This window comes from Heloderma suspectum, chromosome 7, assembly GCF_057233095.1.
Source record: "Heloderma suspectum isolate Gila_16-S chromosome 7, 16-S_ref, whole genome shotgun sequence".
NCBI classification, from domain to species: Eukaryota; Metazoa; Chordata; class Lepidosauria; order Squamata; family Helodermatidae; genus Heloderma; species Heloderma suspectum.
In genome coordinates, this window is record NC_139464.1 from 34,304,572 (window position 1) to 34,318,754 (window position 14,183).

Here is a 14,183-nt window from a genome sequence, read left to right on the forward strand (position 1 = left end):
TAGCTGTGGTTACCAACCATTAGGGATGAGGCAGAAATTAGTTCATTTTGCATTTTAATGCGAATTTATCTAATTTTGCACTGCTGAACCACTATGTGAACCGAAATTCAGTTAACCTTCAAAATTTGCACTTATCCGAATTTTGCAACCGTGTTCGCCAATCAAAAAATGCATCCATAACACAAAATGCATATATTAGGGAACTTCACATAAAATGCACTATATTAGGAAAATTGTTTGCAAAAAAGAGGTGCATACTAGGCATATAAGAATGCATGTATTGGGGAGAAATGTGAAAAAAAATGGTTATGAACATTCATGCAAACACTCTGTTAAAAAAAAAAGTTCTCAAAATTTGAGATGAACCAAAATTAAGACTGGAAACACAAAACACAGAGACAACCCAACATGGATAGATTTGTCCATCATCGCTACTAGTCGTGATGGTTCTATACAGTCTACATCAGCCTTTCCAGATGTGGTGGCATCCAGATATTTTGCACTTTGTCTCTCATCAGTCCCAGCCAGCATGGCCAATGATCAGAGATGCTGGAAATTCTAGTCCAGAACATTTGGAGGGTACCACATTGGGGAACACTGGGCTACAGCTTCAGATACAGCATGCTGCTGAATACGAGTTGTTAAAGAGAAACTGCAGGAGAGGGCTATTGCTTTCATGTCCTCTTCTTGGCTACCAGTGGCATCTGTGGCCAGCACCATTGGAATCTGGTTCACCACTGTGGGAATTGGGATGCTGGACCCGTCACTTTAGATCATGTGCTCAATGCTTCTCCTTACAGGCAGGCCGCACAAGTTACATAGGCATGTTGGAAGAGAAGCAGTTGCACGCATGCCTGGTGTGACAGAAGAGCCAACCTAGCTAACTTCCTCAAGGAAGGAAGTGGACAAGCAACACAGACAGGAAACCAATTGCTTATTGGGAAGACTTGTAGACTAACCCTATTCTTGTTTACTCAGGAGTTAAGTTCAAATTGGGCCTTCCTTGGGAGAAAGTGTGCCTAGGACTGCAGCTTGCAGTAGACAATATCTATTAGTCTGGGGAGGACCTCAGGCTCAGGACCCCATCCAGCCTGCTGGGGCCCCCAATCTGGCCCTTCAGGGTTTCTCAGATGGCCACACCCTTTCCCCTGACCATCAGTCCTTTGATGGTTTCCTGGCTTTTGTGCAGTTCCCGCCCCGTCTAAAGGGTTGAGATGCTTCCCCTAGTTGCTGGCAGTAAGAGTTTAAGCTCAAATATGCAGGTTGTTTGGGCATTTTCACCTCACCTGGTTTATTTTTAGCCCAGCTCCGTTTTGCCTTCAGCCCCACCTGCCACTGGAATGCGGCCCCCAAGAGCTTCTCCAAAATGGCATTTTGCCCTTGGGCTGAAAGAGGTTCAGCACCCCTGCACAGATCCTGTGCATGAGCATCTTACTGCTGCATGTTTGTTTGGGCTGGGCCTATCAGGGGGCCAGTTTGGACTGGCCCCCTCATAGGCCCAGTCCAATAATCCAGTATAATTTACACCAGGGGTAAGCAACATGGTGCCTGGGCAGTGCACCTGAGACACTTTTTTTGGTGCCTGCCCACCTGCTCTACCCCGCCTACTTTTTAAATTAACAAATTTCCTTGCTGGCAGCTGGGATCGCCTTAAAGCAAAAAGAGGGCCTCCAGCCGCTGCCATCTTCACTTCCCATGAATGCCTCTGGGTCACTTGTCTATCACTCTGTGGTATTAAGAACAGCAATGACTTGCAAGTTTACACATTCAGCTGCCAGCTATCAAGGGTAGGAGAAGCAAGTGACTCATGTGCCTGTGTGAATTGTTCCACGGTCCTTTCCCACAGATTGTCAAGAGATTCACTCAAGCAATGGGCATGGGAAAAGTCAGAAATACACCTCTGCCATGAGAGTTTAGCTTCACCCGGTGGTTCAGCCTCAGAAGCTACTTTCAAAGATAGGGCTCAGCCCTGGAGCATGTGAGGTAATTAACAAAGCATCATCCATGTACTTATCTTCAACAGATTTGGGCTATTCATCTTTGGGGTGGACCAGAGTTGGCTCCAGGATTATGGCGGTGGGCACTGGGCACATGGCCCTCAGAGGGTGCTCTTCACCTTGGAGTTTGGACATGCTGACTGAAAAGTCTCTTAGGTTGCCTCTGAGCAAACTGGATACTCTGTGCAAAGTTGAAATGGTAGTACTACTAGGGTGGTGGGCCCTCAGCTAGTCTTGGGGCCATGGCAAATGTCCAACCATGCTGCCCTATGGAGCCAGCCCTGGTACTGACTGGTAGGTTATGCTTGTTCCTGGGTAAAATGTTCTATCTATCTATCTATCTATCTATCTATCTATCTATCTATCTAATCTATCTATCATCTATCTACCTACCTACCTACCATATTGATATACCGCTCTACATCAAAAGGTTTTGGAGTGGTGAACAGCAAAAATAAAATAATAAAACACCATGTTAAAACAATTAAAACATTTTAAAAGAAACAAGTTCTGATTAATACCAAAGTAAATATAATTGGTTATTCACTGTATCAGCATTTCCCAGTTAGATGGAAAAAGCAGTTGCTTGCACTAAAGGGAGAAGTTTTGGATTTAAATCTGTAAAATTTGTCAGCCTTGGAAAATGGTGTTTGTTAATCATCAGATATTGGCCTACAGGAGGGGTGAGCAACTTGTGGCCCTCTGGATGGAGATTGTGGGCCAAAACATCTGGAGGGCCACAAGTTGCCCACCCAGTGTCTAGGGTCGATTATCTACCTATAAAGGGGAGTCGTCTCTATGGCTAGGCTAAATGCATTGTCATCAGCACTTACAGAAGGGCATTTTACAGGGTTACCTTGGCACTTGAGAGTAGGGATGGACAAATATGTCAGTTTTGCTTCCTCCCACATTTGAATTCTTTAAATCTCAAGTTCTTTTCATCCCATTCATGAAGAAATTTGCACATTTTGGTAAGGTCTTATTAAAAAACAACAGTCAGGTGAAATGCTCACCCATTCGCACTGGCCAAATTCAATAAGTACAGCTATTCTCACCATGGAAAGAACCATGGTGTACCTGCCTGCCATGTAAAGATACAGATAAGTAGCCTGTTAGAAAAAAGGAGGTGGCCACCCTAATATGGCTGAATTCAAACACATACTTTTAAGAGCACGCACTGAAAGTCCCCTGCCTGGATAGACAAATCCATCAGTTTTGCTTTCTCCTACATTCCTTTAAAAAGCAAATAAGTCTCAATTTCTTTCCAGACTGTTTATGAACTGAATGAAGTTATCACCCATCCCTACATAAGAGTCTGCCCTTCTAGAAGTGGTATGGTGGCAACATTGGCCCATGTTCTTTTATTTTATGATTTTTATAGGGATATAACATCCCATTTTCTTTCTTCAGTACTTTATTTATATTTAGGAAACTCTGATGATGTTTACGTTTCTACCTTATTGGCAGATATTAATAGGGATGGATGGACTCACCCATGTCCGGCTTCTGCAAGTGCTCACTGAGCTTCTGTCCCTGCTCATGCTCCCCCAATCACACTCAATGAGCCTCTGTGCTCGCTGGGACCTGCTTGCTGAGCATCCTTGCTCAGCTCTGACAGCTCTTATGGGAGAGAAAGGGAGCCCTACATGGAGCTGGGAAAGTGCCTTTTTTCTTCTGAAGAAGTGAGGGTGCCAGGCACAGGAGGGGGTGGGAGGGAGCACCCCCTCCCTGCTCCCCGTGCCTGGCACCCTGGCTTTCTCAAAAGAAATGGGGTGCAGCAATGTTTTAATGTCTTTGTTCCATTCTTGTGCAAGAACAGAATGAAGACATTAAAAATATATGAAAAGCACGGGGTGGGGTGGGGGATACCCAAGGAGGTCTGTACCACTGGGCCATCCTCTCTCCCCCTGCCACACACTGCCTTCTCCCCAAAAAGGCATTTCCCCCCAGCCAGGCGGAGGATCCTTCTAGCCGCTTGCCTTTTAAAAGGCAGGCTGGGAGAGGGATCTTTCAGCCAGGTGGGGGGAAATGCCTTTTTGGGGGTGAAATCTACCCCCCAAGGACTGGCATGCCCCCCCAGTCCTTGGTGGGAGGCGGTGGATTTCCTCCCCTTGATTTTCCTGAGGAGCACCTTGAAAATCTAATGTAAGTGAATAGACTGGTTCATTTACATTAGATTTTCAAGGCGCTCCGTGTGAAAATCACGGGTAGGGGGGAATCCCCTCCCTCCATGGGTCCTGTTGCCCCAAGGACCCATGGCTGGGGGTGAGATTCTCCCCACTCCATTTTTTTTTCAAGGGGCACTTTCGCAAATGTAATAAAGCACACATAGGGCAGTAAAGGACCCACCTGTGCAAAATTACAGTCAGTGGAGGGGCTCCATTCACTTACACTAGATTTTCAAAGTGCTTCTCATGAAAATCGGGGGTGGGAGTGTGGACTCCCACCCCCTGCTATGGGTCCTGTTGCTCCAAGGACCCATAGCAGGGTGGGTTGGTGGGATTTCCTCCCCCACCCCCAATTTTTTTCAAGGAGCGATTTGAAATGGAGCCCCTCTGCTACCTGTAATTTTGCACAGATTTACTGCCCTATGTGCACAATATTACATTTAAAGAAGTTCCTGAGGTGCCATTTTCCCCCTGCAAAATGGCGACCGTGAGAATGGCACTTGGCAACAGCTCAGGGTAGGTGAAGGAGGTTGGCCCCCGGGCATGAGCAGGGGCAGTGGCTCGGTGGGCACAGACCGGAGACGCAAGCTGGGGGGAGTCTATCGGACTCCCAGACTGAGCTAAGCGCCCATGCCATCCCTAGATATTACCATTAAGACTACAGAGAACACAACTAGGTTTGTTGATGTAGCCATTAAAACAAGGTCAGACATAGTAAAGGGGAGAGGTGCTCCAAGTCTAAATTCAGCACTCATGTTCTGCTTATGGGCTTCCCAAAGGCAGCTGGTTGGCCACTGTGTGAACAGAATGCTGGACTAGATTGGCCTTCAGCTTGATCCAGCATGGCTCTTCTTACGTCCTTATATTCTAATGGAGTCTTTATTTTTTTAAGTGAATTTTTTTTAAATACTACGTTAGTATCATTTGTGTGCATATATACTGTTTTTGTTTCATCTTGATTGTTTCTGATTCATCAGAGTTGTATTAATTATTTTATGGTCAGTAGACCGACCTTTTGGATTTGGAATTTCACTGAGCACGTGCCCAGTGCATTCCCTTCTTCACTGAGCAACTGCAGCTCACCCACACACATTTGGGGTTGGAGGGCAAGGCACAGAGGATGGAGCTGCTAGAGAGAGAGGGGGGCCTGGCTCAGGCCTCCCTTGGCTGGAAACTAACCCTGTCCCACCCATCCAAGACTAGGACAGGGATCAAGCCAAGCCACACTGCATGCAGGAAAAGGTCATGTAAAGGGTTCTTCAGAGATGGAAACAGCGCCAGGGTTCCTTAGCAGTGCTGGTTCCAGGTTTTTGAGGACCCTTGGGCTAGGCAAGCTCAATGGGCCTCCTCTCTCAGTGAATCTACCTTCTCACTACAATGCTCAACAGCTGCTCTTGGTCTCCTCCTCTTTCTCATCATTGCCACCACTTGCTTGCTTTACTGCTTGCTTTGACAGGCAGGAGCCAGGGAGCAAGTAGGCAGTAACATCTACTGTTCCTCCTTCCTTACCATCACCACTGTTGTCTGGGCCAAAGCAAGATGCAGGTGTACAAGCAGGTTACATTGGTCAAAAGGAGAAGCAAGTCCAGGGGGCTCTTGTCAGTGGCCTCCTGTTGGGGTGTGGGCCCTTGGCAGGTGCCTGCCAATGCTTACCACTGATGCTGGCCCTGTTCCTGAGGTAAACTACAGTAGTCAAAATTCTGTGTACAGATTTGAAATAAAGACGTGGTGAAAACAGGCTGGAGTCCAAAGTCTCCAAAGGTTGTCCACCGTTTCCTTCTTATGAAGACCCTTCCTGAAAGTGTAGGGAAAAGGCAGTTGCCAGGTTCAATATAAGGCAAGTTCCTTTGCCTTTCCACATAGCCAGTGGAGGCTGGTGGGTGCTGCATGTTTGCAATGTCAGTGGGATGGTAAATCCCCTCCGGGTTTCAGTCAGAACTCTAAAGGAGCTATGCAAGGTGTACTTGGATAGCTCCTTTAGAGTTCTGACTGGAACCTGGAACAGATTCACTGCCCCACTGATTACACCTTGAATAGGTCCTTTAGAGTTCTGACTGGTTCTGACTGAATCCCAGACTGAATTCACTGCCTCACTGTTATTGGAGCCACCAGCCTCCACTGCCCATAGCACAACTTATCCAACCACTATGACAGAACAATTTGCACTTGACTCCTCCCCATGTTTTCTCTTGCTCAACTATCAAATGCACAGGGGCCCTTCACAGTCTTCCCCAACCTGGTGCCCCTCCAGATGCGTCAGGTGACAACTCCCACCGAAGGCCATGCTGTCTGGGAATGATGGGAGTTGCATCCCAACACATCTGGAGGGCACCAGGATGGGGAAGGCTGCCATATACCTATTGATCCTGGCAGCTCATAGGTAAATCCACGCTGCCTTGCTGTTGTCAGTTTGCAGAGGGTTTAAATCAACAGATACAGTGTGGTTGAACTGGGAAGGGCAAGGCCACATGGGTTGGGTGTGGTCCAGCTACCAAAGCAGCTCTAAAGCCTTGTATAAATGCTGTTTAAATTAGGATTAGCAGCTGCTTTGTGTTACTGGAGCAGCACAAAGCAGCTGCGGAATATTGATCTTTCCTGGACATTGGCGACAATTTGATCACATTCTTCACAGGATGTTGGAAGACCTAGGCAGAAATTGCAAACACAAGCACCATCCAACCTCAAACACAAGCATCATCCAACCGCAAGAAGCCCAAAAGGTCCTCTTATGCCTCATTGGATTCAAGAATCATCAGGAGCACCTCAACACCTGCTAGGTTCAAAATCTGAATCAGAAGTTGGCCCTGCGACAAAACTGTTGCAGTGTGCAGTGCCTCCATCCAATGTTACAGCCAGTCAGCTAGCCATGCCTTCTTCTAGGATATACCATTCCATCTCCTTCCCCTGCCCAACAGGCACCCAGCATTACATGGCCATTGAACATTGGATTGTTTTGGGTGGACATTTTATTGTTGTTGTCCCTACAGGTTTTCCCCCACCCTAAATACTTTTTGTTCTTCCGTGAACCTTATGGTTTTCCCAAGCAAGCCAATATCTCCATCTTGTTCTTCAGTAGTTGTCATAACTTAGCACCTGTCAACTCTGTCTACCCACCCACCCACCCATCTATAGATGGACAAGACATCTCTCAGCTTTCTGGCCCTTTCTCCCACCACTCTGTCACATTCCAGTGTGACTAAAATCCAGAATCTAAGATTGGGCTATATAGATAGCAAAACGTTTGATTGTCAGTGGCTGTGTGTGTGTATGTGTGTGTGTGGTGGTGACTGTGGTGCTTGCCTTGAAAAGTAGGTTTAGCCCCCATGGTGTCCCCAGGTGCATCCCTTTACTTTGCCATTTGTTCCTATGGTGAAAAGTCAAGCCATTCTTGGGGTACACTATTGCTGTAAGGGCAAAACTGCTCATAGGAAGTGACTGGCTGGACCTTCACAGACAGGAATCTCACAGAAGGGTTAATGTGTCCACACTGCACCGCACCCTTTTCCAGGGCCCTTACTCTATGCAAACCTTTCCTCTACAACGGCTCATCTGTATGACAGCTGAAGTAATTGTTAGCCAGTATCAAAGCAGAAATCGGCAACATAGGAGCTGAAATCAACACTTTCATTCATCATAATGACATTGCCACAATGAAAACATCCAACACAAAGGCCAAAGGGATTCCTCAAGGAGTGATTGAAGATGAAACACTCCCCCCCACATTCACAACATGAGTCATTCCCTAACTTTGTCATGCTCAAGAAATAATCCACAAAAAAACAACAAGCAATTCTCCTGAATGCAAGAACATGACTTGAACAACAAACAGAAGGGCCCTCTTGTTTAATCTTGAAAGCTCTGAAGTGTCCCAGCTTTAACAGTATCACTTTCCCCCATTGCAATAGCTCAACACTGTTTATGATGGAGGTAAATCACCTGCTGATTTCATGATTTTATTTGTAAGGGTGCAATTCAAAGAGCTCTTCTATCATAGTCTCAATGGAAAGGCATTGCGTATCTATTGAAGAACACTGTGTATTTAACAGAGTGTTCTTGGACCAAATTTGGCCTTGCCTCAAACACAAACCTCATTTAACATTGTTATAATCTGAGACTTTGTTTTAAAGCAACATTGTAAGGAAAATATTAGTTCTAGGACAAGAAACAGGGTCTCCATGTCCCCCTCACCTTCCTTTGGCACAAGTCAAGAATGTGACACAATGCAATTGTTGAGAGCTTTAAAACTTTACCCCCAAATTAGAAAACAACCTAAGACTTGCAACATTTGGAATCATAGTCATTATAATCATGGATTCATATGTTCCTAGGCCAAATGGACCTATGAACCTAGTCTGTAAAACATATAATAGTTCCTGAAAGGATTATTCAGGAATCTTACAGAAAACACTCTTTTATATATACCGTTATAGTTCTTTCCTGTTCAGATGGGATGGTGGGAGTTATACAAAATACTCACAATGATTAACAATTTGTCTGCTGGTCTTTTCAACAGGTCAGGGTGTGTCCAATTTATTGTGTGTCCAAACTGGGTGAAAACAGAGGCCTTTAAAAGCATGCCCTGGCAGGTGGGCGGAGTTTATCAGAGCATCTGATTACATTTGGACTCTGTACTGTGCAAGACAGTGGCTAAACACCCCTATAATGAATGATCAGTTATATTTCGCAGCTGGGATTTCCACGGATCTCTCTCCTTCGGGGAAGATCCGGTCCGTGCTGCGCTTGGAGAGCAGCAGTCCAAAACAGTGGCTCTTAAGGAAGCCAACAGATGGCTTGCTCCATGGCTTTTACACCTTCTTTGCCCTCCCCCGACTCCTCCTACTCAAGAAGCTTTAAATCAAGCACTGCGTCTGAATGCTCAAGCGAAATTTGGGTGAATGCCGATTCGTAACCATCTCAAACTATGATGCTTGTCATTTACTGGAAATGCTTTGTTCAGGCACAGCTGTGGCAAGAGGCATGCCATAGATTGAATATATCTCTCTCTGTGTGTGTGTGTTTAAAAAGCTTCTAAATTGCATGATTGACTATAGGATCTTAAGGTCCAAGTATCAACCCACACTATAGAAATGTATGTGTACATAGCCATGCCATCAAAGACAACACCACAAGTGACTAATATGGAAGTACATACAGTAGATACCATCAAGGTAATGCAAAGGACGGTTTGCACAAGAAGTCTTTAAGCACCAATGTGTTGACTGTTTCTAGCAGTCCATTATGGAAGGGGTCTAGCAGAATCAATGCAGGTGGCACAATCCAAAAGCATGTTGTGGGAAGCCCCCATACTACTGCTTATCTCATCCTCAAGATGCCTTTCTCCTTCCTTAGCACTTTCCCCTCCCTTAGCACTTCAGTATACTCACTAGAGCTGTAATCCTATACACCTGCACCTGGGGTAAGTCCCATTGAATTCAATGGGACTTGTTTCTGAAGAGACACACATAGGATTGCACTGTAACTCCTTCTAAATGTAGTCAGACTTAAGTCTTGGTTAACATGCTTAGATCATACACATCCCTGGGGAACCTGCCTTCTATTATAAACTGGGATAGCTCAATTTGCCTCAGTGGTGGACCACTTCTAATTGGTCTACCACTTTGGAATCTATATTATATTGGACAGCTTATATTAGAAGTACTGGTTAGTTTATATCTTCCTCTCTCCAGTAAACTGAGCATTGGAGGCTGTCCATCATTCTGCAGTTGTAGCCTTGACTCTTCAATGGCTGTTGACTTCAGCAAGATTCGTATGACACACTGTTTTCTTCTACTGTAAAATTATATTACAAAAATAACCCCCCCCCCCGTCTTAAAATAAAATGGATGAAACTGACTTAGGCAAGGTAATATAAAAACCACAGCACAAAACTCAACTAAATTGGCATCTTCTGCAACGGAGACTGTGTCAGCAGCACACATCTCTGCCTACAAATGGAAACAAAACAAAACAAAGCTTGGTTCCTGAAGGATATAATTTTGCTGAGAATGGAAACTTGAGTGAAGGCCAGCTGACAGAAACAGAGGTCAGTGCTTCTACTGAAGCCAAATCCACCTAAAAAGCATTTATATTCCAAAGGAGCAATGCATAGTAATAAAGGATTTTTTAAAATGCTTATCAAACTTTGCTTGACAAAAGCCTCCTTGCAAAGGACAAATTAAAGCTAGACCAGGAGAGAGTTCTACTTTCCTTAATGCACAGTTGCTTAAACTTAACATGAATCTGCATGGCCAGCAATAGACGGTTTCTATTTTAGAAAAGGAAAAACAAGCTTAATTTTGACTTTAACAGGAAAGCATAAAAAAGGAGTAAATTACAGCAGTGCCAGCAGACAGCTGTCATGAAAGCTGAGTTCAGTGTTAATTCTGTGCTTACAGTAATCTTAGAGAACTGAACCAGCTCCCTACCATGTCTAATGGCTATCACAATGTCAACATTTGCACCTGCAGAGAAATGCAAAACTTCTGGTTCCATGCTCAGCAGTATTCGCTACAGAAAATGTTGTCAGTGGAAATTTCAGATAGGACAGAGCCAGAATTTTTGCAAAAAAAAGAAAAAGAAAAAAGAAGTTTCCCCAGCCCAAGTTTAATTCTTAAGTACCTGCAATAGAGTTACCTTTACAGTTACTTACTTCTGTTCAGACCCTCCATACAAGCAATCATTCCTCAGCTTTGCTAAAACTGTCTGTTCAGCAGTTCAGAAATAAATTCCCAGTACAGAAATAATGTCACCGAAAAGTGCCTCACAGACTTCTAGCCAGAATCAGATCACACACAGTAAAATTATTACTAGTTTTTTTTTAAAAAAGAAATCAAATAGGAAGAAAGATTTACCTTCAAGAAATCACAAAAGCAGCACTTAAATAATTGTGTTGAAAGACTGTTGATTTTTCCCATTGCTTCTTAAGTGCAAACTCTGGAAATGAATTGGTTAGCAGAAATAATGAGGGGGGTGGGGGAGAAAAAAAAGAAAAAAAGAAATCCAGAGAGGTGAGATGTTGAGAGCAATTTCACATTTCAATATTGAGGACTTTTTATTCCATTGCGCAGGCTCGATCTGCTCTGATTTTAGCAGTGACAGTGAGATTTAGCAAACAGAAGAGGGATTTAGAGAAAATCCTCACATTTATCTACATTACAGACACTGTAGACAGGAAACAGCTGGGGGAACATTTGCCTTCTCTCTCTCTCTCTCTCTCTCTCTCTCTCTCTCTCTCCCTCTTCTGGCAAAGTTACTGAGTAAGGACTTTTTTGGGCATGGTGACAAATAACATCATACCTTTGCATTTTGAAACTGGAGGACTAAAGCATTTTTTTTTTAAATTCCCCTCCCTCCTTAAAAGTACGTACATTAGTGAAGGGAAGCAGGGGGTGGGTGGAAACACCATGGTTTAAGAAGTCAAGGAAGCTGAAGCTGGAATGGGAAATGAAACATACGAATTCATCACGTTTGAGCCTGCTGCAATGCACACAACTAGATCAGCTCATGCACCTTTGAGTCTTATGATCTGAGGACCCGTCAGGCTTTGTCTGCATCTTGACCAGCATGAAAAACTGGCTCTTGACAATGTTAACCCTGAAATGGCAGTTTGCAATCTAATCTATACTGGAGGCTTGTTGGGGGAGTTCCTCATGGGTCTTACACCATATGCAATCACTTTGTGCCCTTCCCACCAGTACCACACGGGCTGATACGATTTCTTAAAAACAAATAAACCCTCCTGTCATTTTCATTGTGGCAGAACATTTAGGAACACAGGAAACTGCCTTATATTGAGTCAGTCCACCTAGCCCAGTATTGTCAACACTGACTGGCAGCGGCTCTCCAGGGTTTCAGGTTGGAATTCTTCCAGCCCTATCTGGAGATGCCAGGGATCGAACCTGGGATGTTCTGCATGCAAAGCAGGTGCTCTGCCACTGAGCCACAGCCCTTCCCTTTGCTTTGCTGTTCATTGTGTTGCTTTATGAGATTTTGCTTCTCCATCCTGTGTTTTAAAAATAAATAAATAACAATAAACCAAAGGGGTTAAAAATAAGAAAAGGAGAGGTAATCATAGCTCATTGACAGCAGCATGCTCATCAAACAGAAGGTCCCAGGTTCAATTTCTGGCATCTTTAACTGAATTATTATTAATTTAACTGATTAATAATCAGGTAGCAGATGTGATGGGGAAGTTTCCTGTACCCAAGACTCTGGAGAACCTTTGCCAGTCAGGCTGGACAATTCTGGGCTTGATAGACACATATAGTCTGATATAAAGCAGCTTCTCTACATTCCCTGAAACCTTGGCCTGCTCCAATACCTTTGGGCAGGTGAAGCTTTCTATAGCATGGAGAGAAACGCAACCACATGCCCATGCCTGCAAGTCAAGCTGCAGTTAAAAGCACAGGAGCAGGAGCCTGTTAAAAAGTTGGCATCCTCAGCAGGTAGATGGTTAATGCTGCCGTTACTTCGCATGGCATCTGACAGAAGGCACGCATGCCTGCTAGTTCTTGACTCCCTTCCCCACAACTATGTGAGTTTTTATAAAGAACATGTGCTGGCCAGCAATACATACTATTAGGTTATGATGTTATTCAAATTCATCAGCTGTGTTAGGGGCTTGCAACAGGCTCCAAGACAGCTGTTTTTATATATCATGTAGACTTCACTTTGAGGTCTTAATCACTGAGAATATAAAGATGTAATCTTATAGGCACAATCTATGTTGGCTACACTTTTGTTTGGGGACTGGTGCTTGGGAAGGGCCACATGCCAGAGAGGGAACATGCTTCCCCCAAGCTGTGAATGCATCACATTTTTGTCTTTCTTACTTGTCTGAAGCCTTCTTACCTGGTGAGAAGAATCACAATTCTTTCCATTTTTTTTTTTCCAGATAGAGAACTCAAACTCAACCTGTGACTTGCCCCAAGCTATCTGCAGGGCTGGCCCTACCATTAGGCAGAGTGAAGCAGCTGCCTCAGGTGGCAGATTCTAGCGGGTGGTGAGCAGTGGCAAGATGGTGGAAAGAAAGAGCTAGCCTGCTACCTTCAAGTGTGGTGGAGGACACTGTCCCATTGACAGTGTTGAATTAGATTCAACTGCCAATCCTGGCTGCTGCATATGGGATGGGGGAGATGACACCCTGTCCTTCTCAGGCAGAAAAATATCTTGGGACTGCCCTGACCTAGAGAGCCTATGGATGGTGAAGAAACTAAACCCACATTTCTAAGGTCCTCATATTATATAAAGCACTGAAACATAAATATGATGCAAGGAAATTGGGTGGGATAGCTAATTCCCTAGAAGATGGAAACAAAATTCAAAGTGATCTTGATAGGCTGGAGCGCTGGGCAGAAAACAACAGAATGACATTTAATAGGGATAAATGCCAAGTTCTGCACCTAGGAAAAAGAAACCAAATGCACAGTTACAAGATGGGGGATACGTGGCTCAACAACACTACGAGAAGGATCTTGGAATTGTTGTCAATCACAAGCTGAATATGAGCCAACAATGTGATGTGGCTGCAAAAAAGGCAAATGCTCTTTTGGGCTGCATTAGTAGAAGCATAGCTTCCAAATCCCAGGAAGTACTAGTTCCCCTCTACTCAGCACTGGTTAGGCCTCATCTGGAGTACTGTGTCCGGTTCTGGGCACTGCATTTTAAGAAAGATGCAGACAAGCTGGAGAGGGTTTAGAGGAGGGCAGCAAAGATGATCAGGGGACAGGAAACAAAGCCCTATGAGGAGAGGCTGATAGAACTGGGCATGGTTAGCCTTGAGAAGAGAAGACTGAGGGGAGATATGATAGCGCTCTTCAAGTACTTGAAAGGTTGTCACAGAAGATCTCTTCTTGATCATCCCAGAATGCAGGACATGGAATAATGGGCTCAAGTTACAGGAAGCCACATTCCGGCTGAACATCAGGAAAAACTTCCTGACTGTTAGAGCAATATGACAATGGAACCAATTTCCTAGGGAGGTGGTGGGCTCTCCCACACTGGAGGCAGTGTGGCTGGA

At 44.6% G+C, this 14,183-nt stretch overlaps 1 protein-coding gene across 8 annotated transcripts in view; it reads right to left on the reverse strand.

Moving 5' to 3' along the window:
• IGF1 (insulin like growth factor 1) overlaps window positions 1-11,403 on the reverse strand; it is a 100,221-nt gene extending 88,818 nt beyond the window's left edge. For 4 of the 8 annotated variants that reach the window (XR_014784261.1, XR_014784262.1, XM_084809606.1 and 1 more), the window contains exon 1: window positions 11,017-11,395. Coding sequence is in view for 3 of the 8 variants with exons in the window: in XM_084809606.1 (XP_084665732.1) it covers window positions 11,017-11,079 (63 nt within the window). In the remaining 5 variants the exon portion in view is untranslated. Of the gene's footprint in view, window positions 1-8,642; window positions 8,708-11,016 lie in introns of those variants that run through there. The other 4 variants (XR_014784263.1, XR_014784264.1, XM_084809608.1 and 1 more) reach the window with 2 other exon arrangements.
• Window positions 11,404-14,183: the final 2,780 nt, after the last annotated feature.